At 37.4% G+C, this 27,560-nt stretch overlaps 1 protein-coding gene and 1 long non-coding RNA gene across 3 annotated transcripts; one reads left to right on the top strand and one right to left on the bottom strand.

Moving 5' to 3' along the window:
* LOC140939053 (uncharacterized) lies at positions 1-23,542 on the top strand. The gene is made up of 26 exons (XM_073388610.1): positions 1-128; positions 967-1,075; positions 2,339-2,416; positions 2,872-2,982; positions 6,694-6,850; positions 7,983-8,138; positions 8,309-8,351; positions 12,747-12,847; positions 14,177-14,230; positions 14,352-14,419; positions 16,061-16,248; positions 16,956-17,235; positions 17,319-17,375; positions 17,659-17,712; positions 18,129-18,175; positions 18,341-18,557; positions 18,746-18,991; positions 19,530-19,767; positions 20,478-20,557; positions 20,676-20,717; positions 20,956-21,022; positions 21,755-21,960; positions 22,093-22,177; positions 22,295-22,381; positions 22,570-22,631; positions 22,941-23,542. The coding sequence occupies exons 2-26, from the start codon at positions 1,016-1,018 to the stop codon at positions 23,247-23,249; spliced, it is 3,093 nt and encodes a 1,030-aa protein (XP_073244711.1). The 5' UTR covers positions 1-128; positions 967-1,015; the 3' UTR covers positions 23,250-23,542.
* Positions 23,447-27,495, bottom strand: LOC140939054 (uncharacterized). Of its 2 annotated transcripts, none has more exons than XR_012165602.1 (3): positions 27,296-27,495; positions 24,513-24,631; positions 23,447-24,181 (listed from the first exon to the last, which is right to left on the bottom strand). It is a non-coding gene; the product is annotated as an uncharacterized lncRNA (long non-coding RNA). The 2 variants fall into 2 exon arrangements; XR_012165603.1 differs by lacking the exon at positions 27,296-27,495 and adding an exon at positions 27,246-27,264.
* Between the last annotated feature and the right edge of the window lie 65 nt (positions 27,496-27,560).

Below are 27,560 nucleotides of genomic sequence, written 5' to 3' on the forward strand. Positions count from 1 at the left end.
TGTCCCGCGAGAGCGCGCCAAAATCATTTAACACGTGACCATCTCACATCGCCAAACGCATGTATTGTGTCCTGCATGTCTGGTGCAGCGGCAAAACTGTTGGTTTGTAATTTAGAGCCACATTTTACGTAAGTATGTTATCCTGTCCGTGGATTTTAAAGTATTAACCAAGTAATATAACGTCAAGGCTAAGGAAATGACAACGATCCACAGTTTTGCAACCTCGAGGAAGGGAAATATTGTTGCATTTTTCTCTTACACCCTGGGTTTAATTCTACGCAGGAAACACAGTCAAGAACTCTTCGTTTGCGAATTATTTTACCGTGTTGTGGTATAAGGAGTTATCATCTTGTAAATTTTGTGCATTGTATATATTTCGAGATCTTCAGTTTGGGACAACAAAGCGAAAGCTTTCTTACAGCGATTTAGCGATCGCCACATGTACGACTAAATACCAATGCAAAACCAACGGAGGTTTTCTTGGATGGTTTGGACGATATTTATGCCTTCAAGAAAGTTATCAAGTCAAACACGGCTTCGCTCTAGTTAAAGGAAAGAATTTAAATCGCCTGGAAGGTCAAAGTAAAGTGTATCGTAGTTTTGGTGGAGTCTGCTTATTTTAGCAGTCATCCACCATTTTTGATTCGTGACTCATTCGTAGTTCGTTGTCATCTTCCGTTGTCCACAAGCCTGATATTTTTGTTTAAGGGATCCTTTTTGTTTAAAGGTAAAAATTATGTTGTTTAAGACCTTAGGAAAGGCGTTTATAAGACTGTCCAGCTTTAAATAACGTAAGCTTAAGTTAGTTCGGTTGATTTGTGAACGAGAGCTTTGACGCATGCAAGTACTTCCGTTTTAACTTTCCTTACTTTGCAATCTCACTTTTGAATTCTACTTGTTCCATATATTCATGAAATTAACGGTTTCTTTACCGTGTATGCTTATTTTAATGCTTTTCTTTCGCAGGAGGGTTGTACATACTTTGTATATACTGTACAGATAGGGAACTAGAAATATGAAAGGAGGAACTCCAACGCCACAGACCAAACACACAGATGGCTTGACTTCCAAAAAGGCAAATACCTGTTTTGTGCAGCCTAATTGTACTTAATTCTCCTTAGATGTCGCTGGCAAATTTACATAAATTTTAGTCATCTTTTAAGTCAGTTATTAATTTTATTGGCCATTGGATGGCATATGTACGCTCATTTTTTTATTCCCAGTTAAGTTGCAACCTGTTGGCTAAGTTAATAGATTGCTCAATCAACAAATGTTGTTAACAGAATAATTTTCAGTTTTATTTAAAAAAGTAACGATTTTTATGGTTCTTCAATTTCTACTTAAAATAACTGGGCACCAAGGTTAACTTCGACAAGGAGGACAACACAACAAGGAATGGATGTGGAAGACATTGCAAAGTAGTTTTGGAAATTTTGGAAAATGAGTCTGATCCCAAATAGCTATGATTGGTTTTGAAATATCTTAGTAATGATGTCTTAGTAGAGTTATTAATGCAAACCAGGGCTCAAAATCAGCTTTTTTAGTTCAGTAGCCAGCCAGCAACTAATGGGAAAAATTTGGTTGACAATTTATTTAATATTATAGCTCAAAAAGTGCTTTTAAGTGTTACTCCCCTTGCAAGAAAAAAAAGGTAGAGGCCCACACAAGCCAAAGGCCAAAACGGCCAGAGCTTATCCTGGTTTCCTTAGCATGAAGCATGCCTAGGAGTATTGCTACTCCCCCTTGGATGGGATGCTAGTCCATTGCAGGGTTATCCCCCAGCAGTATGTCACTGCTACCCATTTATACCCCTGGGTGAATAGAGACAAACCCGGGATCTTAGGTCTTCAGTGAAAAATCTGCTTGCCGTACCTGCTTTTAATATAAACAGTTATGGCCGTCATGCTTTTTCTGTTGCTGCGCCTCTTCTTTGGAATCTTCCTGACTTGATGACTTGACTGTCATGTTTTTATGTCTTAATTATGTTGTCTTTAGTTTTTGTACTTTTTTATTGTGGTTTTTAAATTTAAATTTTACTGTAGTTTTAAATTTTTTAAACTTGTAAATAGTGCCTTTGGACCCCGGGAAAGGGTTTGTTTTAAATGTTGAGCGTTATTATTATTGTTATGGTGAGTCACTAGCACTCAATTCTTGGTTGCATTGGCAAGCCAGTGAGTCACAATTTTGAGCCCTGCAAGTTATTAGGTAAACAGAACTATTATCTTAATTTTTGATAATGCATAAAAGACAAAAACAACAAGCAAAATGCAAAATGGCAGGACTAACTTTGCATCTAAGTAAGGAGATTATATGTTAATAGGTTCTTGTAATTTTTCAGCCTACTGCAGAACAGATAAGATATGCCCAACTTTTAAATACAGAAGATTCCAAAGCCATGAAAGACAAGATCAAACAGGTGCCATTTTTTTACTTTGAAGCAGTTATAAAATAATGTTATGTACTTTGAAAAGCACTGGGTTATATAAGTGATTCTAAAAGCAACTTGGGTAGTTATGTATTTTATATGAAAATGCTAAATTGATAGAATATGTGACAGAGATTTACCCTTTTTTGTAGTATTCGATTTTAGAAATTGTATGGTTGTTTATATTTAGTTCTTTGCTTAATTGCAAGAAAAATCATTGAAGATTGATTTAAAAAGTGACAGTTCTGTCCTTAATCATATCACAGGCAGTCATTGAAGTACTGATATAATTATTTTCTCTTACCCTTTCCAAGCCCTATAGATAGTTGTATTAACAAAATTTTGTTGGAGTTTATCTCTGTTTGATTACAGACTCTTAGTACAGTTTCATTTGCCTTTCCCAACTGTAATGCAAAGAACATTCAATACTGCTGTTTATTTTTTAGGTTTGTGATGTCACAGGATACGGTTATGATGAAGTATGTATTGCCCTGCATGATAACGATTTTGACACAGAAGCGACAATTAATGCCTTGCTGGAAGGACGTCAAGACCAGGTTGGTTATTTGGTAGTTTTATATGTGTCTCAAATAATATTATTGATATAGTACTAGTGCAACATTGATGAATCTGCAGTAAATCCTTAGACTACGAGCAGTCTCTCTTTTTTCTCTAGTCCGTCGAGCAAAACACGAGACATGCAAATGGCCACGCGTGTGACTGATGGCGCTAGAGGGGAGAGGCACGAAAAAAAAGAGACTACCCGCAAAGCCAGAGAGAATGGTCTTTCACGGTCTAGTGATTTTTTTGGCGTCAAAACTGAAGTGTTGACAGGCCAGGCATGTGAAACTTGACTTTGGAGTTTGAATGAACAACATTACACTCACGGACTAAAGAAAAGCGCTTAGTTATTCAGATCCAGAAGGCACTTCGGAGAAAATTGGAACCCTTTATTCAGCCGTAATAAAAAAGCTTTATGCTTCAAAAGAGGTCAAAGAAAATGCGCTTGTATAAGAGGGCAAATCCTGCCGACCACAAACAATTATAGCTACAGTAAATCGATATGTGTGTCATGACCTCTCAGTATGAAACATGCGACTAAAATCACATTTGCTCAGTGAAAACGTAGAACCTTCCAGAGCATAATCTACCCAGCAGAGAAAAAAAACTTTATTGGAATAAGCAGCATTTTGGCTGGAGGTAAAAGTCGTGTAGGCCTACCACCCCCATTTATTGCTATTTCTAAAGTAAGACTACTGTTTTGGAACTAAGGTATTCCTTGACAGTGAAGAGAGGCTTTGAGCATTTAAATTGTGCGATCACATCACATACCCAGAGAGATGAGACCTCCTTACGCTTCTCTTTGCTCCGTATCTAATGTTTTTTTTTTTCGGGAAACGTGAAAAACTTTCCTGCTCAGTGCTTCAGCCATCATCAACTTGTCAATGGTTTTGATTGTTGACAGTTTGTTGTCAACGCTTCACAAATCAGCCATTCGCATTTTGCGTTGTGAGGCCAACGCTTAATTCATTGGCTCTGGCTAAACGGGCAGTCTCTCTTTTTTCTTCTTCGGGCTGCTGCCCTCGTTTCGCGCGTCTCGCGGCTTTGCCGCTCCCGTGTGTGTGCATTGCTCTCACTAAATCTGAAGAAAAAGAGAGACTGCTCGCAGTCTATAAATCCTTGTCTAAAGGAAGTGCCAAGAGACTGGGATAATGTCTCTAATATAATGGGGGTCATAATAGCAAGAACTGCCATTTTTTAAACATTTTTTATTTGGTGTGAAGAATGTCAGTCATTTTATCATAGTGTTCAAAGCTCAAAAAGACTTGTCTTGTCTTGTGACTTGTCAGCTTGTCCTTTGGACAAGCAGATCTCATATGTTGCTTACCCAGGGCCACTTCTTGCTTGTCAAAGTTATTGTTGGATCAATTTAGGTTTCCAGGAAACTGCCCACCTACCCCTCCCCCACGCTAACATTAACACTTACTTCTCGCTTAGGGCAAAATGTTGGCTTAGGGGAGGGGTAAGTGGGCAGTTTCCTAGAAACTTAAATTGATCCTTATTGTTTTTGTTAGAGGATGACTTGTGTGGGCCCTTGTCCATCGCGCCCGTGAGCTTTAAAAATTACTTGCCCAGCAAGATAATCTGCTTGTCCCTAACTACCAGGCAGGACTTTCTTCAAACCATGCTAATCTATCAGGCCATCTTTAGCCTTTTTTTGTGTACACATGTTTGCAAATTGGCAAAATTTAAGGTGACTCGACCCAGTTTTTTTGGGGGGGTACCATCCTACTTTGAAGCTCTCTGGTATCCCCACCTTTACTTTTATCGTAAGTCTAACACATAGAATGGATAACATATAGATCAATCTACAATATAACATAAAATTTTTGGCGATCGGAGTAAATGTCACGTGGTTATAATGCCACGCCCCTTTGAGGTCTGAGTCGAAAATCTGCTGTTGCCGGCATTTTTTCGTGAAAATCTCTCGGCTACACATAGTGCGCATTAGTGCCTTGCGCTGAACAGAGTTTCACCAAAATCGCAAAGACCCAATTCGAGAAATTCAGCGGTTTCCAAATTTAGGTCATAATTTATGCGAAAATGATAAGCAAACTTTACACGGATTATATCTAATAAACTATGAGATTCATCTCTTTATTTTGGGCATCGTTATAACAGATGGGTCCTTGCAAGTCAGCAAAACGCTTTAGGGCCTTGTAAATGCGTGCGATTTCGAGCAAAGCAAACATATAGAATTTATACTTTTCGCTATTTGTTGACGTTTGTCAGCGTTTAAGAGTCCTTCTCACGAAAAAAGCATTTTCTTAAAAATTTGTAGTTTTTTTTCATTCAAATTTTTTCAGGGCCACAATTGATTAACTAACTACCCGGACTCTGAATTTCATGGTCATTGAAGAACTGTGACATTACCTTCTATAAGCCCAAACTTGAGTAAACATTGAAGATTTTTAGCGTTTTGGCTGAGTTTGTGCTTTGGGAGTTGTCTGTTGTTTCTAGTCTGTCATTATACAGCATTCTTGTTCAGCACGCGTGCAATGACCACGCTTGGCTGACTTCCGAATGCTCACCGAGATATTCCCGTCACGACTTGGTTTAATTATTGGCTTGCATTAAACCTATGAAAAAATGATATTTTTTTAATAGTAAGTAGATTTAGTGTGTAGCACTTCTTGATTTTTTTGCAAAGGCACAAGAAGCACGAGAATAAAAATTAAAAATTGATTAAAAATTGTGACTTTGACCTCTATGTATCACGCGATGGCCTGTCTCACTGTACCAAGGGACGTGGCAGCACCTTGACCAAACTTGTTAGCGACTTTTCACCAAAGAAATAGAAAATGTCATGCTTTGAGCAGCCCACTGAAATGAAAGTTGCTGTAATGTTGTAGTAAACATTTCATATCAGACAGTAAAGAAGCCAAGAAATGTTTTAAAAACTTTCTGGAAATGTTTTAAAATGAGTAGAAGGAGAAAGAAAAGGTTTGGAAATTTAAAGCATTCCGCAAAAGTTGAAAAGGAGAATTCTTGTTCACTGTGAACTACTAATTCTTTTACACATTTGTTCAAGCGTGAAACATGCAAGTTATGTGCAACATCGTTTTAAAATCACTTTATATTTTCAAGTTTTCTCAAGGAAGAAAGTGAAATTTAAATTCAAAAAGATTTTGGTCACATGCTGGGCAATTGGTTCTTGGCAGATTCTGTTCAATAGTGTAGCAGTACACACATGCTGATCGTGGAAAGTGAAAAAAAGTGTTCAGAATGTGCCATTTTCATCACACGTGAATTAGCAACAGCTACATTTGAAAGCTGGAAAAAGACAAGCAAATATCTCCTGATTGATTTTTTAAATATGATCATAACATGCCGGGATATTTGCAAGAAGTGGGTAGCAAAATTGCAGGGAACAAATGTGTTCATTCCTGGTTCCGAGAATTTTAAGTCATCAGCCATTGCTGAAAAATGTACAAAGCAAGCTTATTCATTATTGACAGCCAGGAAAAAAATAAGCCTTGACAAAAACAGCCTAGAGATTCAGGCTAAAAGGTGTCATTTTATTTTCAACCCTTAGGTAGTATGAAGTGTTGCTTCAGATGGTAAATTTTACTGTTTACCGCTTGAGAACACTGAGTATTTCCAAAGAATTGCATGTCTACTTATGTGAAATCCTTCACTTTTTTACTTTAAAGGTTCATTTCCTTGTACAAGTTATGATATTATTGCTTTGTGTTAACATTTGCTAGAGTGAATGGGTCATGAGAACAAATAAAAAGAAGAAACATCAAACGCCAGTCACTCAGGCCATTGATTCAATCATTCCCACATCAGAAACGGCTCCATCACAGACAACTACAGCACCATCGTCTAAACCAGGAGGACAACGGCAAAACAGAGGAAAAGGTTCTTTAAATTTTTGTTACTTAAATACAATATTTTAGCCAGACTAGACCTCTATTTCTTAGTATTCTACATCTGCTTTCATACATAAGTCTGGAAAGTGTTCCCTACTTAAATTAACACATCCTTTAAAAAAAAATCAACTCCCTACCTTAAATTTGAAATAAATTACCCGGCATAGCCAAGTACTTCCCTCCTCCAATCCTATACAGTGTACAATTAGTTTTGAATTACATATACATCGTACAAATTTCGAGACCCCTTAGTCACTTGCCAACCTGTTTTTCCAATTTCAAAAAAAAAGGCTGTTGAACGTTTTTCATCGTGGGGCATATACATGTACTGTAAATGATCTACTAAATGCCTGGGGTGTCTATTCAATTTTAGGGGTCCAAGTGGGGGCATGTAATAGATAGGAGGTGTTTAGAAGAGGGAGGTGTTTATTCTCATAAATATAACAAGCTCAACAAAACTAATATGCTTTTGACAATAGTATCAAGAGTGTTTAAAAATAATAGTGGAGTATCCACTCCATCTTGGCCATCTAGAGATGCATATCGCTCTTTCAAATCCAGGGTTTTCATTAAGAATTCTAGTAGCAGGAGAAAGGTGTTGCGTTACAGGAGAATATTTTGAAAGAGGCTCTATATCTGAATATAAAATAGTCATACTCTGCAGAATGTTTGCAGGAGAGTCATGTCTAGTAAATGGAGAATTGTCCGATCTCCAATGCCTTATTAACACCCTGCAAATCCCAACATCGATGTCCGAATCATCACTCAGGGTTATTGTGTTACCATCGTTCGTATTACCTTACTTTAAACTTGGTATTGAACAAGATGAAATACTCAAAGCCTTGTTAATCAAGCAAGAAACTGAATGAATTGAATGATTTTGCTCCTGTTTGCTAATTCCTATTTTTTGAAGTAATTCTCATAGGGGGCGTCTCGTTAATTAGAGAGAGGTATCTAATACAATAAATTTTAACAGTGTAGAGGGGGTGTTTATTAGATAAGAGGTGTTTATTTGGGAGGGGGCATTTGTAAGGTCATTTGCGGTAATTGTGCTTATTTATTTATTTATTTATTTATGTAATTTGTCTCTAACATTTGTTGGTTTCTTTTGCTTCACTTAGGAAAAAATCGTCAGTCAGGGGATCACAATAACAGCTCTGAGAAAGATCAGAGGAATGAAGGAATAGTAAATAACAATGAGAGAAATGCTGGTGAAAGTGGACGGGGAAGAGGATCTCGTGAAGACAGATGGAATGATCGGAAACCTGGTGGCAGAGGTTTGAAATTTGTTTGTGCATGTAAAATGATTTTTATGGCTGTCTGGTAATGTTTTATGTTTTTAAATCTACTTTCTATTATTTTTCTTTTTGCAGTGAGGTCTTCAATGATTTTGTTGTATTTGCTTTCTCATTAAAGAATTGATATAGATGGTGTGTTTTAATTTTAGGTGGACCTCCAAGGCGAAGTGGAAGAGGAGGGGGAAGGCCAGGGTCAGTATTAATACTTATAAATTATTTAGTGCAATTTTGCAGTGTCCTCATAGTGTGGCACTTGTGGTACTTGGCTGTTTTATATTGTGTTTTTTGTATGGTGGAATTTGTTAAATGAAATACTGAAAGAATTTGCTGGCAATACTGTTACAGTGGAAACTACATATTACAACCTGTTTCAAGCAGCCACCCTGTTTTAGACAACTTGTTTTTAAAGTGGTGATTTTTCAGTAACATCAGTCTTTGGTCATTTTCTTCTTAATTACAAAATTTAGAGTGTCTTGGACTTAAACAGCCTTTAATAATAATTGCAGAACTGTAAAGATGGTATACTACTTTGTTATCTGGCCTTATTAAGGGTACGTTCCTTTCGGATAATCTGGATCAGGATCAGTGATCTGAGATCACTTGGATCGGATGACGGAAGATCAAATGAACCAATGAATCCACTCTGGACAAGGATTCATGGGTTCATTTGATCTACCATGATCTGAGTGACCTTGGATCACTGATCCTGATCCTGATCATCTCAAAGGAACGCAGCCTAAGTGGCTGTGGCTACCCTTAATGTGGCTCGACTGGATTTTTTAGGGGGGATACCTCCCAAGTTTGTGCATTAACTATGTCAGCATGAGTAAAGATATGGGAAAACAGCGTGCAAAGAAAGTAGTGTCCGATAGCCCAGGGCTAGTGGATTTTTCTATCGGGCCAGTGAATTCTGTTTTTTACTTGCCCGACAGGCAAGTGATGTTTTCTGAGGAATTTGAATAACAGAAGAACTGTGAAATCAATTGTGCTTGTCAAAAAGCTTTCGGGGCTAGTTGAAATGATGTCAGGACTAGTAAGTGCTATTTCAGCTTGCTGGAATGGCAAGCTGTAAAAATGATTTTCTTTGCACCCTGGAAAAAAGTCACCACAACTGTATTATATAAAGATGAAAATTTCTTATGATCTGGGTTTTATAGCGCCTTGCACTAATGACGTCACAAATTTTTGGTCCCTGCTGTGACTCAGACATTGAACCTGACCAGTATAAGAGTTTTGTGTGGGAAAGTCACGTTGGCCAGCAAATTTTTGTCGTCTTTGAAGATTTTTATCATCAAAAGAAACAAAATCCAGCTTGGTTTCAATAACTTATATCCTGAAAATAGTCAACGTGTGCCAAGAAAACGTTAAACATGGAAAAAACTGTACAGATGAGTGATTTTATTTCTAATGTGGTGTCATTACGGTGGGTAAAGTTATGTGACGGCATTTTACTAAGAATATATGGAATGCAGGGCTTCAAAGCTGTTCATAAAACGTTAAATTTATAGTCAAAGGCTGCTCAATTGTTTTTGAGTGCTTATGTTATGCTACTTTGATAGTACTACAGGATATAAGTACTGCATGGTACCTACCTGGCCGCACAACAGCAGAACAAAATTATACAAGATTATACTGAGACAGAGCTGGGGATCCAATTTCAGTAGGCTTCTTTGATCAGGTCGTTTTATTTTCTGATGTTAACCATTTATTCAAGTTACTTGGACCAGGTTTTGCTCCCTATAGCAGTAATGCCTTTTATATACTAGTAATAGTTGACACTACAGCTGCCCCCATTCTGTATATTGTCGGTCAATAGTATTCTTGCTCGTTGTGTAGCTCTTTGAAATAATATACTGATTCACAATGAAGATTTTCACACATATTCCATACAATAGGTGAGATAAATACAGGAAATGCAAGGTTCCATGCACAGTTTCAGCTCGATTCACACAGCTTTGATCAAAACATTCTCAGTTTCGAGAATAGTTTATTCTAAACCATAAGAAAAGATTTAATTAGAAGTTGAATATTTCACTATTTCTCTTTCACTTTTTACATTCAGTTCATTTTATTTGCTGGAAAGTAAGCCTTAGAAATTAAAAGGACGTTTGATCGATTCACGCTCGCGCATTCTAGTCTTATTTTAAACTTTACAACGGAAGGACATCTGTGAGCAGGGAATAAGTCAGCACAGAATTTGATTTTTGGCAAATTTCTGTAATCGTCCATTGTTCTGCTAGTGATAAGCTAGCCGTTGTTCACTCGTCTTGCTTGTTTGGGGCTGAGTCTTATTCCGATCAAAGAGAGAGAAAGAGTGTCCGGCAAGGTTTCCAATATAAATCAAAGATTTGTGAACTCATGTCCGGCAAACTCTCCAAGTATTTATATATACACAGTTAAACGTACCTTATAACCTCATCTGCGCTCAACGAGTGTCTTTTGGTCCATAACTTTCGAAACAACTGCTCCACAGAATGTCACTGCGTAACGCAAAAGAGTATCGAAGTATGACTGCACAATAAATATCACAAAATCTACCTGAGCAGTTCCTTTGAGATTTTATGTCTTTACGTCATCCTAACCATTTCGTACTTGCGGGCCCAAACAATAGAAACGTCATCATTACCTACCGATTCCTCGCGGCCCCTGTTCAAGCAAATCAAGATTTTTTCTATATTGACTGTATGACTGTATATTTCAACTGTAAGTACTTTCCTCAATATACGCACGAGTTACTACAGTGCCTCCTCGGGTTTCGCCTTCTGGGTGAAATCCCTGAGGGGGCAATTAGAATAAAGCTCAAAAAAAAATTTAACAACGCTCATTGCGAATTTTATGAACAATTTTCATACAAAGCCTTTAAGTAGAATGCAAAGTTTGTCTGAGTCACTCAGGGAGCCTAAGGTGACAAAACCTATTTTTAGTAATAGTGCAAAGCGGTATTGCAATCGGAATCGCCATGGCAATGTAATGACACCATAACGATTTTTATTTATCTTTGTGTTTCTCTGTAGTTTTCGCTAATGGAGCATGTACCTGCCATAATTGCGTCAATTATGGCAAGGTTTAAACAAATTCATGAAAACGGTAACATAGCATGCTATCCACAAAATTAGCTAATATTTTAAGAAAATGATAAACTTTGGAAAAACGCCTTCATCTCATAGTGGTTTGATTCCATTGAAAACTGCATACGAAAAAAGAGGGTAATTGCTCTGGGCGATTGCAAGTAAGAAGAATTTTATTGACCTGCAATCAGCTGCTCTTGTTACAGTTTTTGCACGTAATTTGGTCCGTGCCTACCAATTTTACATTATTGAAAAAACCGCTCAATAATTTTTTTTATAAACTTGACAATCCCAAGATCAATAAATGTACCCTGAAAGTTTAAAAAACATTGGAAACAGGGAAGGCTTTTAAATAGGGCCTCAAATATAACCAATTTTCCCCTTAGATGTTGAGTTTACAGGTGAGCATTCTCATTATTTACTGGCATTGTTTTCAAGTTTCATATGCATGTGCACAGTTAGCTAAAGAAGTAAATTTGCATTTAAAAGAACTCAAGATTACTTGTTGAAGAAATATCGTGAATATGCTAATAATTGGCTTGTGTCACGGACACCAGTGAGAGCCGAAACAGTGAACGTCACAACTCATCATGTAGGATGCAATATTGAATTATTATCTTACTCGGGTGTAAGAGTTGCTGTGATGTTATATTATATAAGTAGTTTCTTTCCCTGGTTATTAGCATATTCCAGAGATTTTTTTGGGAAAGTAACCGAGGGTCCTTTTTGATGCAAATTTTTTTTGCTAGTTGTGCACATGTGGCAGGTATATACTCCCTTAAGCAATTTCTTAAAAAAAAGATAAAACAAAGATAAATATAAATCGTAATGGCGTCATTACATTGCCATGGCGACTCCGATTGCAATAAAACCCAGATCAAAAGAAATTTTAATTTTTATGTAATATAGTTGTGGTGACCTTTTCGCCATATCTTTACTCATGCCGATGTAGTTGATACTCAAACTTGGGAGGTATCCCCCCTAAAAAATCCAGTCAAGCCACCTTAAGCATTCCTGTTTTGTTGTTAGTGGTGCTCTTATTTTCCCCTTGTATTGAGTCCACCATTGCTTGGAGACCTAAATAATCAAGTAACCTGTTATTTTTTGCATCCCTAATTAAAAATAACTGAAACTAAACTGAAACAGATGTAATACGTCATGACTTAAGAAATAGTGAGGCTACAGAATGATTAACCATTCATTGTTATTGTAATCAGTAAGTCACGGGAACACTGTATACTGTATATACCATAAGTAGAGGACAATTAATTCCAGCACGTAAAGTTGTGGTTCTTCTAATGCTGCATTTACCGTTTAGCAACTTTGTTGAAAGCATATTGAATTGCCTGAAAGCATTAGCTGTGCTGTCTTAATGTTTGCTGAAATAAATGGTGGTTGTATGTTATGAAGTGATCCTGTATTAAGAAGCCAGTTTTTTAACTCCCCAGGGTGGTCAGTATAATATAAGAACCATTGCAACTTTAAACTTGCTCATTTTTGTGGGCCATAATAATTTTAGGCGATCATTCCAATCCCGTGGCCGTGATAGACCTAACAGATTTGGTGGAGGTAACAGAAATGCTTCAAATTCCACAGCAGTCAATGGACCAACAGTAAATGGTAGGTTTCCTGTTTAACATGGTGTAGAAGTCTGAAAAGGTTGTTGGGTAGGCAAAAGTGTAAGAAAGACCTGATAAGGTGTGAACTGGTGAGGTCAGAAGTTCCAATGTTCCCTCTGCAGCTGACAATGTCATACTTGTTCAGTGCCTTTCTTTACATGAGACTGTGCCTGAGAAAGCCTTTTCATGCTAGGTTTATTATTATGGAATATGATACAGTTATGTGTTAGGTATTTCAAAAGTATGCAAAAAGAAAAATGAAGCAGAAAAATGTAAGAAACTTTAGTTGCTAATTTAATAGGCCTTGTAAAGAGTGTACCATTTTATGAAGATGGTTAAAAAATCAAATTTATCTAAAAATGTAGAGCAAAAGACGATTGCTGCTCAAGTAGATCTAGTAGCCTGCATGGTAGGCAGTTTTTTGGTTTGTTTTTCTTTTGTAGTTTGTAAAGTAAAGAGATTCAGCCCTGTGAAAGCTGAACGGAGGTCAGAAAAGGAGAAGGTGCCAGGGAAGGAAGGCAGAATTGTCCTTTGTTGAGCTTTTGGGTGGCTGTTTATATATCTTTTATAATACAAACGAAAAACACACCAAAAAAACACTCACATTGTTTGTATAATAATAAAAATGGGGAAAAATATGTAGCTAGGTTACAGAAGTTGAGCCCTTGGGTTCAGAAAGAAAATGCAAAGCATGTTTCAACTGGTATTTGCACAGCAGCTGCATTTTATCTTGGGTATATCATTTCAACTTAAGATAATAAAATATTTTATCACATAAATTCTCTAAACAGTGTATCCACAAGTTGCCCATAGTTTTTAGGGCCAGTTATTTAAATGGCGTTTAGCGCTTGTTTAACAAAACCATGTTCTAAACTATTTTGAGTTTTCCCAATGTTTTTATTTAAACACCATTTATCAAGAATTATTTTGAAAGCACTTATTTTCTGAAATTAACACATTAGGAAAGAGATCTGGAGGTCCAGTGATTTCTTAAACCACTGACTAAGTTAGACTTTGTTTAAATAACTGACCCTAAGAGGTCATCATAATTATTGGGCAGACACAAGTTCCAGCGATTTTTGCTTTGCTTGGTGTGAGGGCTTCACTGTCATGATTAACTCCAGCTTTTTCAACCCCACCACATTCTTTGCCAAGTTCATTATTGATTTTATCCAGTTGTCACCTCCTTTTTCAAAGTTGTTGGTTTTCTTTTTCAGTTTTTGTTCACCAGTCATCTTCTTTAAAGATTAGTATAATTATTAAGATAGTTAATAGAGCATGAAAATATGGTACTCCTCTGCTTTAAGCAGTTATCTTTTGTTCTGATTAGGTGAAGAAATGTGGGGGGATGAAGATAGTACAAGCAAACAGACTGAGACAGAAGGTAATATCAATGAATACGGCAGGTTTTCAGTCAGTGGTGAATGCATTGTTTACATTCCTTGGTTTTCGAAGTATGACATTATTTTTGTAATATTAATACACTGTAAAATTGGATTAAAAAGGTAAATCAGAAGTTACAGCACCAACAACAGAGGAGTGGGGAGCTGAGGAATGGAGTCCTGTTAAGCAGGTAAAATATAGAACTAAACAGGCTGTTGAGACATATGTAAAAATTGTAAATATTTGTTTACCAATAAAGCAGGTAAAAACTCTCAAGAACCTGTTAACATGTTTGTGTGTTCTAGATTGAATTGGAATATTTATTGTCTTTAGAGGAGAGGAGAAAACTGCAGAACCTAGTGAAAAACCTCCAGGAGCAAAGGAGAGAACTAATAATAACTCAACCCATACATGGCATTGCAATGGGCATTCAAACCCCAGCAAACTTTGGTGGGAGGCCATTGCACTCACAACTGCCACAACCTTTTCTTCTTGGACAAAGACATTTCACTTTTAATTTTTATTTATCAAAACATCTTGTCATTGGGTCTGTGTGGTGAGGATGTGCAGTTTAAAGCTCATTAGAACAAAGTTTGTGTTCAAATTTCCATGCCTAGTGAGATGTGTAAGCTAAAGGATGCTTATTACAAGTATGATCCTCATTGTGAAGTAATTAAAATCAACATAAACTTACCAAATATGAAGTGATCTGAAAGTGTCGTAACATTCTTGTCACGTGCAAAGAAATTCAGCATTGATGGACATTACTACATTGATCACTGACACTTTGCCAGGGTCTACAATAAACATTGCAATACTTCCTTCATCTGTCAGAAGGTCTAACCTGCCTTCACTAGCATCTCATTGGATCTTACCAGAAGCATATAACCCTGAAGCATAACTCTGTCCCATGCTGGGGATTTTTAGGAAACCAATCAAAATTAATTTTACTCCCTAATATGGAATTACTGAGAGCAAGAATGTCGTATGAGTGCTTAGGGAAAACTTTTAATGTGATGTAAATGATGTGCTGTAAAAACCAATTACTGTTTTACGACGTAATATTTGATGAAAAATATAATATTATTCCCCATATGACCAGGATTGACTTCCTCCCAACAAGACAAAGTCGACTCATGGCATGCACCATAAGAGAAGTGATTTCTTGAAGTTGTCACTTCAAAAAACAGTTTTTGGGTGACCATTGGTGCAAATAACCTTAAGAATCACTTACTATCTATCTAGAATAACTAGTAACACATATTTTCAAATAAATTTCACTAGATGGGTTTGCAGGTAGTAGCTTGAGGATGATCCTTGTCAGTAAAACAGGCTGCAGATGCATGTTGGTGGCTGATTTCAGCGCAAGGCTTCACAATATTGTGAAGAAATGTAAACATCCTTGTCTTACTCTGTCACTGTTTGATGTTTTCAAGCCATACCACTTAACTTTGTGTCTCTTTATGTTTTCCTAGGGTTGCATATATAGCAGCGTAATTACTTTATTTTTTATGCCCCGAAACGATTTCTTTCGGCCGTAGACATACATGTATACAGCGTTACAAGCTCAAAGTTTTTAGCCTTAAATTCTCTGGTTCCATATTTTGGCAAAAAAGCTTCCGTGCTTCTGATTGGATGGCTACGTCAGCTAAAAATCTTCAGCATGGTTCTCAACAGATAAGGGGAATTTAGACACTTCAGGGTTATAATTATGCTTCTGATCGTACATTATGTTCATCAAGCTGCAAGAATCCAAGGTCTAGTGGATTGTAGAAGATACTGTGAAAAAGCACTTTCTCAAACAAATAAATTTTACATTTTTGTTTTGCAGTCAGTGTCATCAAGCACCAATGATGCATTGTTCAGTGGCAGTACAGGTACAGATTCCTGGCCAGTTAGTTCTGATAGCACTGTTGTGTCATGGGACACACAGACAGTCAATGATTCAACTGCTTCTACAGCACCAACCTCAGACACCAGACAAAAAGCCACTGATAACTCAACGCACTGTCTTGAGAGGTATTAATGATGCTGAGTATGATATAAAATAATTGTGTGTATCAGGAGGGGGGAGGGGTGTTATCCAGAGAGACTGAGGGCTGAGGTGGTCAACAGTCTCTGAGATCTGCAAAATTCTTCATATCATTGAAAAGCCATATGCAATATTCTTTTAATATTCATACAATAATTCATATTTCATAGTTCTTAGCAACCTCACCTCCTTGTAGACGTTCTTCAAAACATTTGCCTGTTTATTGGTATGGTTTCAGAATATGAACATTTTGCAGATACTTCTCAAAAGATGACTTCTGTCTTGCAAAATTTTTTGTGCATTGTTGCATTTCTTCCATTCAGTTTAAGTCAGAAAATGGCTCTTTATCTCTGGTTAGCTGTGAATTAAAGAACTCTCTCGTCATTTCCTTGAGTTTATTTGTGCCAAAAGAGCTAGGCTGCAGCACTGCTGCCTGGAAATGAGGTTGCATGTATATAGTGGGGGGGGCAATATACCATGTTATCAATGGTATATTGCTCCCATCTTCCAAATTTGATCAGTGCCAGCTGGTCATGAAGAGTGAGGTGGAGTATTATAATTAAAGCTAATCAGAAACTGCAAAAAACTTTGAGTGAATGACGATTGTTTCGCATGTTAGCTAGGATGTTGTTAACTTCCTTTTCTGAGCTGTAATTTTCTAAGTGAAAATATTGGATTTTTCTGTTATTTCAAGTGATGACATGGCAATAATACATGCCATACCATGTGGCCATACAAATCAAGCTGGTGGTAAAGATCAGTTCTCTTCTGTCGATTTGCCAATACCACGTATCCCACTTCCGGGTGAACGACAGTCCTTACACGACCATCAAGACTGGATCAGCAAACTGATGGATAAAGTGGTTCTTTCCTCGTCAGTTGGAGTGTCCCCTAAAGATTCTTTGACAACAATTCAAGCTCAGCCACAGAGACAGCCACGTCCTAGCAGGACAAAGAAAACACCAAAGAGTCAGGTACTGTACAGACAGTATTTTTAGCTTGCAATATAATTGAGTGAAATATTTTCCTTGAGCTGATGAGAGTTTTCTGTTTTCAGATTCCTGTTCAAGCTGTGGAGATGCCAGGGTCTATGAATGACAATCTTGATGTACAAGTGAGTGTTTAAAAATACACATTTAAGAAAAACAACCACAATCTATTCCCTCTAAGTGCTAACTATGCACACTTTTTCATAATTGCTTTTAGACATTAGTAAAGTTTGTTGGAAGTAACAACTATTTACATTACAAAGAAATGGTGTTTTATCTCCAAAAAGCCACAGTTCAACAGTTTCTTATCCCTTGTTTCAGTCACCTTTCCTTACCTTCAGGCAAAGACTCAACCCTCAAGTATTTTCTTCTATTTATGTCTTGAACATTATTTTGTCATCTCTTTAGTTTGGAAATGTGGAATTTGGTGGTGATTCTGTCAGCAGTCCACGGAAAAAAGAGGTGCGTAATGAGAAATAAAAAATTTATTTTGCATCCAGCTGCAAATATCACTAACAGTAAGTTAGTTTAGCCTGTACTGCAGATATTTTCTTCTGGTGCATGAATATTTCTGTTCACATAACTGCCATGCTAAATTCTAAAAAAGTTGAAGAGTTAGGGCATACCAAAGGGTTTGGCAGGGTTCGTGTGGGTCATGGAAAACCTGGAAAGTCATGGAATTGAAGAATTTCATTTATCAGGCGTGGAATTAAGTCATTGAGTTTTTAAATTGCTGTGTCAGCAAGTGTAGGCAACGAAAGTCTATGTAACACGCAGGTAAGTGTGTTACCAAGGGAAAATCTTTGGCTGCCCAGACTGTTAAAGAGTTTAACAATTCAATGCAAGCTTATAGTTTTTGTTTTATTCACTAAACACAGGAGTTCCCTCCTGCTCAACAAGAGGACATAAGAGCTGAGGAACCAAGGTAATTCAATGTTATTGTTAGGTAATTACATCCTAGGAATCAGCAAATGTTGCTCTGTTGAGAAATGTTTTTTTCCTGTTAGAGGGTTAATGACAACATCACACTATTTTCTATTGGAAATAAGTGGCCTTAAGCATACATATAACTTATGAACTTAACCTTTAGTTCAACCAGTAGCAGTGAGTCCCCAAGCCCACCATTGCCATCACAGCATACTGCGTCAAGTCTTCCATCCTCGCCAATTGCCACTCCCATTACCATAGCAACCTCAACTTCAGCTGGTTCAAGTTTGACATCATTAGAAGAGAGTTCATCAAGGCATTTCCAGCATCCATCTCCTCGGACTCAACAGCAGTCAATCAGCATATCACAAGTAACAAAGGTAATAATATTATTCACAGTGATTTTTCTCCCGCTTTTTAAAGTGCTCCATCATGATATCATCTGTGTGTTAGTATTTCCTTGGCAAATTTAGCTAGAATTGTGTAAGAGGCCTTATGGCTGATGGATTGGATGTCTTTTGTTTCTGTTTTTCTGTAACTAATTGAGATATGTGTCATTTTCTTGTAGCCAATTACACCAGAGCCAATTCCCCTGCCACCCCAGATAGACACAAGGGAGAGTTCCGTTCCAAGCAAATCACCGCTCTCTAGTGACCAACAGAAATCATCTCCCAATCTTCAGTCATCTACCATTTCCTCACCATCACTGAGTGCTGCAACAAACCATAACCAAGTAGGTTCTTCATCACCAATGAGGTCAACGTTGTCTTCATCTTTGCAGAAGGACATCAGCCTAGAGACAAGGCCTTACCAGGTACATTAAAAGTAATGATATCGATGTCAAATATTTACAAGAACTGTGCTGGCCATAATGGGGGGTATTTTTTTTTTTACTTTGGCAGCTTGAACTAAAACCAGCTTGTCACTTTCAAGTGAAAAAATATTGTTTATGATCTAAATCTGAGTAAATTTTTTTCGTATAAACTACAGTATGGCAGGAAACTTATAGGGCCAGGTATTTAGATGTATTTTAGCTAGCGTTTAACAAAACTGCTTTCTAAGACTTCAATTTGACCAACGGTTAATCTAAACACAAAAAAGTTTTATGAAAGCAGTTATAGAGTAGACTACAAAAGCATTTATCTTCTTAAAATAACCCACTGAGGAAGAGATCTGTGGGTTCAAAGATTTGTTAAACCACAGCTTAAGTTAGACTTCATTTAAATAACAGGCCCATAGTTTTCATTTCAGCTGTGACATAAAGCTCACCAGTAAAGAGTCAGTGTAATGCTGGTGAAGTAAAGCAAGTGTCTGTTAAGTTACTATTTTCCAAGTATTGTTTTCACTTACAGAAACATGTAACACAGCCATCAGTACCGTCAACAAAAGACAAGCTTAGCTCCAACTCACTGAGCAGCTCCACTGTTTCCTCTGGTGTATCTAGAAATGAAGGTCTGTCTTCTGTGGAACCACTTCACCCCCCTCCTGGGGTCACTGTTCCTGCTAATATGAATCAAGTGACAAGCTCATCATCCTCTGGTTTTACCACGGTAACAATGTCTGGCACAGGCAAACCACTTTCACATACCAGTGAGTTTTTACTTTTAAAATTTCTATTTTTTTTTTTTGTATAATTGTCTCTCACCGAAGAGTTTGAGAATCCATGTTCTAGCAACATTTCTTGTCTATTACACAATAGTTTTGGGCCATGGATGGTTTTATAAAAGTAATGGTTTTTGCTCCTGGTGTATCACACTAAACAAAAATTAAGTCTTCACGGTAAGTATAGTATGTACTTAAAGAATTGGGGAAAAAATATTAAGTCTTCACCATAAGTCGGTAGACCTTTAATAGCAATACTATAGTAAGTAGTAATAACCAAAGGTTATGGAGTGCAGACAACAACGATCAAAGGTGAAAACACTTTGAACCATCACTGTGCTTTGCGTAAGTTCCATGTGACAGATAGCCGAAACATGTGATCAGATTACGAGTGACAGAAGGTCCGAACACGCGTGATCAAATTGCATTCTGTGCATTCCATTCATTCTTAGTGGAAGTCTAAACAAATGCTGCCTACATACATGCGACGCATGTGTAATAACATCCCAGAGATTAGGACTGCAGGCTTCTCTTGTTGCCTGCTATTATTCTGTAAATAGAAAAGAAATTTTCATTTCTTTTTAGTAAAATTTTGCCATAATTCCTATCCAAATAATAATGTTGTGTTTAGTTGATGAAATGATCCATTTTTCTTGGTTGGTGTTCATTATGTTGATTTTATGGTTATTTGTTTACAGCAAAACCATCATTACCACCTGGTGTGTTACCACTAAACCACTTATATGGCATGCAACAAGCAGGACTTATCCATGCTTATGTAAGTACTAAACCCTAGTATTAGTACATGTCTTATGCTCAAGTTCCTAAGCCAACAGGAGCAGGGTTGAGAATGAACTGACACATACCTGTATTTCTATTTTGTTTTTTCTTTGCAGCCATTACCATATGGCTATGAAGACCTCCAGAGACTACCAATGGTAAGAATTGTTTTGTGATGCCTTATTACATTGTGTAATTGATGTTGTTTGATGACATTCTTTATAGAGCTCGCAATTGATGGGAAAGACAAGAGCATTACATTGGGATATTATGCTACTTGAAATGACAGTATGGTTTTCAGTAGAATCAGAATAAAACTTAAAGTGAGAACCAAAATTTTATATCATAATTATTTCCAGCACTAAACCAAATTTTCTGTCGTTACTTTTGCTTTAGTCTCCATACTATGACATACCACCTTTCCAAGCAGCAGGTAGAGATGGGCTTTCTACAACATTTCATGGTAAGTCTACCTTAATGTGCACTTAATTTGTGTTATAAATAAGTGAGTGCTGATGATCGAGAAAGTCTTCAAATCCATGTGAATGGCAAGTTCTTTAAAAGAAAGTAAGATTAACCAGGAATTGAAGAAAATGTCTTTAACCCTAGCAAGGATTGAACTTGTGACCTCTGAATGAGATCTTCCACAGCTGAAACGGGCTGAGCTTTAAGGGGAATTGGGGGCAGGTCATAAAAATATAAAATATAGGTGTTCAAGTCGCGGTAATGCAGATGTACTGTGTGAATTAATTGTGTGAGCTTCATATTATTGGTATGAAGTCATGCAAGTGCTGTGTAGGTTACAGGCTTAATTTGTAGAGTTTCACGTTGCCTAGTATAATGTGCTCTAAGAAAAATTTGAGGGAGTCAAAAATCTATCAACCTGTTTATTCAGGGAGCCTAGGTTTTGTGTTACAGTGAACTTTGACTAAATCTGGATCCCATCTTGGTGTGTAGAGAGGTACTTAGAATGGATGGAATGCAGACACTGTCAGTGGAGGGATGAAAACTCTTTTTTGATACAAATTAAATTGTCTCATTACATCAGAGAAAGGGTTTAATTCTTTGTGTTCTCAACAGCCTGACTAAACTAGATATGTTCATAGTTGAAGGGAACTGTGTTAATGGTGACAGTAAAATTAATATCTGTAGAGCTAAAATAAATGTGTCTTAATTTCTCGAATCACTGAAACAGGAGAGCAAAAGTTTGGTAGAACAGATGCATCTTCACCAGTGCCAACATCCCTGAACCAGGCAGTGACTGTTCCGCAAGCTCATCTACAACAACAGGCGTTTATTAATGCTACTACAATGCCTCCTTATTATGGTGGACTGGCTTTTTACCCAGGAGCTGGGATGATGGCGGGTGGATTCCCTGCTTATACTACACCTATGTACCAGGTACTTCATGCAAATTAATTATTTCAAGTTTACTTTTGGAATAAACAGAACCAAAGTTATATGTTCCTTCTTGATTAAGCCCTTGCAAATTTAACATTCACTTTACTTTTGTTTAATCTCAACATTGTTCAGATGCCAACAAAAACCCATGGAAATGCTTCACAATATCAGTCAGCTTACACGTCTGGTCAACATGGATCTCACAACTTTGCTTCTGGTAATTTACTCTGAATTATTGTCAATAAATTCATTTCTTGTTTATTCATAAATTTGTGGTCAATAATTTTTTTTGTTAGAAGCACAGTTTTGATCTTTTGTTTCTCTCTTTCTGCAGCATATGATGATTTAGGTCAAACCCATGATTTTGGAAAGTCTGGTTATCACACATCTGTTTCCCCATCACAAAGCAAGTCTAGCGCAGGTTTGGATTAGTCACTGTTTATTTCTGTTGCAAATTTAATATTCTGGGACAGGGACTTAATGTAGAGGTCTTAAGTCATGTTCCTAGCCAAACTGTTGCCATGAAAGTATTTTCCTTGCTGCCGGGGATCATTGTTATGCTTATTATTTTGTTCTTTGCTAATGATGTGCAACGTGCTTGTCTTCCAGGTGCATCTGTAAGTAGCACTTCAGATCTCTCAGGACCTTCATATAAGCCACAAGTTGGAAAGGTATGCAGAATAAATTTTGAGACTATAGACACCATGGGTCATTGCCAATTTCATTAATTAAAATGAGCAGGTGAACTTTCGTTCATCTTTTAGAGAAATATCCCTTTTTAGGATTCAATTGGCAAAAGGCTTTTAAAACAATGAAATGTATGTGGGTTATTTTTGTAAAATGATGTCACTGTGAAAATAGCCCATTGTTTTGATGGCTCCCATTATGTTATTGAAAATGTTGTTGATCTAGGGAAGGGATTGTGTAAGCCTGATTAAATTATATTGAATATTTAAATCTATTCTTTCTCTTGTTCTTAGTTCAGTGACAACAAACCATTTATGGGTGGGACACCTCCACCAGGCCCAGCTCTGAATCTATCCATGACAGGACAGCATGGCCCTCTGGGTAGTTACCCTCCCACAGGACACCCATTTATGTCAATGATGACCCATGTGCAGCAGCACCCTCCACCGTCTCACTACCACCACCATATGGCTCATCATATGGAGACTGGACAGCCAGGCACATCACAGAGAGGGTCTCAGGGACAAGGGCCTAAACAGGGACAGAATAAAGGGCATCAGGGTAGTTACCAAGGATCACCGTTTTGGTCTGGGACAAATTAAAATGGCAGCAGCTTCATTGTGATGCACTCGGCGCCCAGCATAAAGTGCCGTGTAATAATTATTGGCCTAGTGTGGTGCTGGTCTATTCCTCCTTAACTGTGTGAAATGTGTTCCCTAGTGAGCTTCAAGTAATGTTATATCAGAACCTTTTAGGATGTAAATGATGTGTACAGGCCCACTTACAACAAGCATGTAAATCTGTTTTGCAATAATTTAATGTTTTTCTTAGGTAGCCACTGTAAGGATTTTACAGATTGTAATCTTTGAAATAAACCTGAGTAATTTACAATGAATTGGTGATAAATTATCTACATGTTGCTCTACATTATTCACAGCAATGATATCTGACTTTATATCTACAATCTGTTGCATTCTTGGTGTAACTTTAAAAATGCACCATGAATTTTCCAAGAAGGGTGTGTTGAAATTGAACCACTGTCCAACAAGCCAGTGACAGTCCAAGCCAGTTATACCTGACACTTTATTAAATTTGCTACCAGACAGAGGTCCCCAGGGGAAGAACGGAAGGTTGGGGATTTACGCCCTTGCACACCTGTACCTAACTCATAGAAGGGGTGAAAACTGTCAAAGATATGTACTACTGCAGTAGCCGGAAAAATTATTACAGATTAAGGTTTTCTTCAGCTTCTTGACCAATTCTAGAATAGCAAACTATTGCAAGACAGCACACACATGCATTGATTTGTTTGGGGTCATTATTTCCAGAAAGCAACATCTTTTTGTTGTAGTCTGTACATCCTCTGTTAACATCAAGAGGTTACAACTGTTCCAAAACTATACCATTTTTTCATGTTGTTATTCCTTAAATTGCCACTCTTGCCTGCACATAGGGCATAGCTGTTGGTGCAGTTGAGAGTTGAGCCACTTAAGAATACAGTGCATATGAAACACATGAGAACACCGTCCCCAAACTGAAAGAGAGCACCAACATAGTCTTGTTAGGTGTAACTTATTTTATTTATTTCTCTGCAGCACAAGGGATAACCTAATATCAGAAGGAATTTCCAACAGTAACTATCTACAATACAGTAGAATCCTGATTTCTTGAACTCTCCATTTTTCAAAATTCGCGATAATTCAAACCACACCTAACTTCTATTCACCAGTCAAACACTGTAATTTTAGCCCGATTTTTCAAACCTCCCGATAATTGGAATGAGTTTGCTATTTCCAAGGCAGTTAAAAAAAACTGGGGTTCCACTGTATGCCTTTCATACAAGTTTTTACAATTGAGATATTTACCTAAAGGGCAGTCATCTCCTGGAATTTTACAGTCTGGGCAACAGCCATCAAATGCCATACGACAGATACCACAATTTTCATCATTAGCTACCCAACGCCAAGTGGCTACTCCTATCCACCTGAAAGATAAGAACATCGATAGTAAGACATGGGTGGGGAAAATGTTCCACTCGTTACACTCTTTCCAAGGAATAAAAATTGAACATGTCACATCCATTACCAGTGTCAGGGAATGACTGCTTTTGATTGGGGTCCCAAAATCAACCAACAAAGTATACTTTTTATTTCAAATATGTTTCATATATCATTAACAAAGTATACTTTGCAGGGTACAAAAAAGTTTCCCTCAGATGAAATCATGATAGAAGTATAAAAATTATTAAGCAACTGTAATTGCTATAATGGTGCAAGCGTGCAAGCAAAGCAAGGTAACCGCCAACATAATTCTTGACAAAATACTGTGGAACCTCGATACAATGAAGTCAAAGGACTGGCAAAAACATGTTTCCTATAACAATGTTATTTTTCATTTGGGCCACCTGTGACCAAATATGAAGAACTTGATGACTGATTTAAATTTCATTCAGAAACAGCTTAAGCTGATGGCAGTAATGGAAATCCCACTGGCCAAACATAACACCTCTCACTCAAACCAGCTACAGACAACTCTCTGTAAGACGGACACCTTTGGGACAGGCCCTAAGTGTCCGTCTTAGAGAGATGTCCATCTTATAGAGAGTCAAAGGGAGTAAAGAAGGAAGGTACCAACTCTAGGTGCCCGTTAAGAGAGAGTTGACTGTATACCAACTGCGCAAAGGAGGATCATGTTGCTGCTAATACTTTGTTTTCCTTTGTTTCGAGTTTATTAGCATATATTACCATACCCAAAAACAATGGGAAAAAAATTACCTGAGATAAAAAATTAACTACAGTATATATGTGTAGTTTTTAATAGTAACATTGCCAAATATTTTATGAATCACTTGTCCTTGATGTATTGGAAAAAGCCCGTTGAAAGTTCACAAGTTTTCAATTGGAAGTGCATACTGCTGTACATTTCGGTGTAGTCAATCGAAACCCAATTGAACTCCAATTGCTCGATTGACTCCAGTTGTGTTCAGTAATCAAACATAACTGAACTCACCCACACCTTTTGCCAATTGACCACAATCGAGCATTAGGAAGTCGGACACTTTCGCAATTAAACATAGTTGAACATTTGGAAATGGAAGCTTCAGTACACGAACAAGTTTCATCTCGTTTCAATCCGGGCATTGTGGTTAACAAATGTGGGTGTTTGTCAAATAATTTTTGCTTTGAAACACCGATTAACAGTAAAATAACTGATAGCTTGCTCAACAGAACAGCTGTTAGTCTTTAATAACTCACCAATAGTAACTCGGAACCCCTGGAAAAAAGACCTCGAGAGGCCATCCCCCCACCCCAGCAGCAATTGCCTCCTTTTGGAACCCTCTACCCTCTGAATTTCCATTGCCCTCCATGGAGGGTATGTAGAAAAACCCAGCATCAAAATGACAATTCTGAAAGAGATGGTTAAAGGCTTCCACAAGTGCTCTTTCCCCATTGGTGTTGATGATAAGAAAAAAAGGGGAGAAAGGGATCCAGCTCTTAAGGTAGCTGACAATGGTGGTGGCCGCCAGCTTGGACTCTACAGCATAAACTGATGCCTGTGCGTTGACCATTGACTGTCAAAGTGTTACAGTTAATACTGGAAGTGCTGTTAAAGCACTTTCAGCTTTAACTGTGAATTTCTTGATTACTTTAACGATAAAGACTTTAGTCAACTGAAATGTGTTTATGTTTTCATACCCGCCTGAGAGGGAAATCCTGCCAATCATAATCAAACAACATTGAACACGTTGATTTAGTTTGATTGGTTTGATTGAGTTCGATAATCAAATTCTCAAGTTTGATTGATCGAACTCACCGAAAAGTTCCAGTTCAATTATTTTCAATTACCGAACCAATCAAACAGCAATGCGACCGACTGGGTTAGATTAAGCTTGATTGATTTTTGGTTCAGTTTTGTTCGATAAGCTAGGCCAGGTGTACATACAAAGCATTCTGGTTTACAAAATGGGACCACAAAATTATACTCCTTAATAGGCTCCTGTTCCAAAAAGACACCCTATTCAAGACTCAAAACCCTGAACACCATAACCTGTTCAGCAGCCCTATTAAGGCCAAATAAGGGACTGCTGCTCCCCCTCCCCCAAAGCCAGGAACAAACTGGAAACAAAAAGTACTAGAATTTTCCTGGAGAGCCCCCTCATTATGACAGAAAAGGTCATATGTGATGAAAATTTTACTTTTAAAAGGTCTTGATTTCACTGAAAATATCACATCACCCTGGGTCTGCCTGCCCCTCTCAAGTCCCCACCCTACCCTGGGGCTTAACATTGATAGGTGCAAAAATATACAAGAGAAAGTGATCATCATTCTTAGCATATTAATTTTAAAGTAAGTAGTTATGTTAACTAGTTCTCCTACTATGGTGTTTACTGTTTTAGGAGTATATCATTAAAGTAAAGGGATTTCCTTTAACTACTATCTTCTCAGTGGTCAAGGACTGGTAAGATCTCTGTATAACCCCATACATTAATATGCATACAGTGTACATGTTTCGACTCTATTCATATTAAACTATTTGTGAGAAAAAGTACGAAATTACTGCATGCATGGTAAATGTATTGGGTTATACGGAAATCTTACCCAAATATTTAGTATCCAAATGAGGTTAATAAGAAATTTATCGTGCTTACTCTTTGGAGTACGTAGGTGCAGCAGTAGATTGTAGTCATTGTAAGGTCCAACAATACGTTGCGAGTAATAAATAGAGAAATTAACGTTAGAGAGAAAATTAATTTTGTTTTTAAATACATAACATATAAAAAAGGGATAAACGATCAATAATGTGTGAATTTTACAGCAAGAAATTCTAAAATACTCACGTTTGACTTTCACTTTCATCTTAGTTCGAAAATGGCGGCGCACTAATAAATCGGATCCAGTCTCCCTTACCTCACG

The sequence above is a fragment of the Porites lutea genome, chromosome 5 (assembly GCF_958299795.1).
Source record: "Porites lutea chromosome 5, jaPorLute2.1, whole genome shotgun sequence".
Taxonomy (NCBI): Eukaryota; Metazoa; Cnidaria; class Anthozoa; order Scleractinia; family Poritidae; genus Porites; species Porites lutea.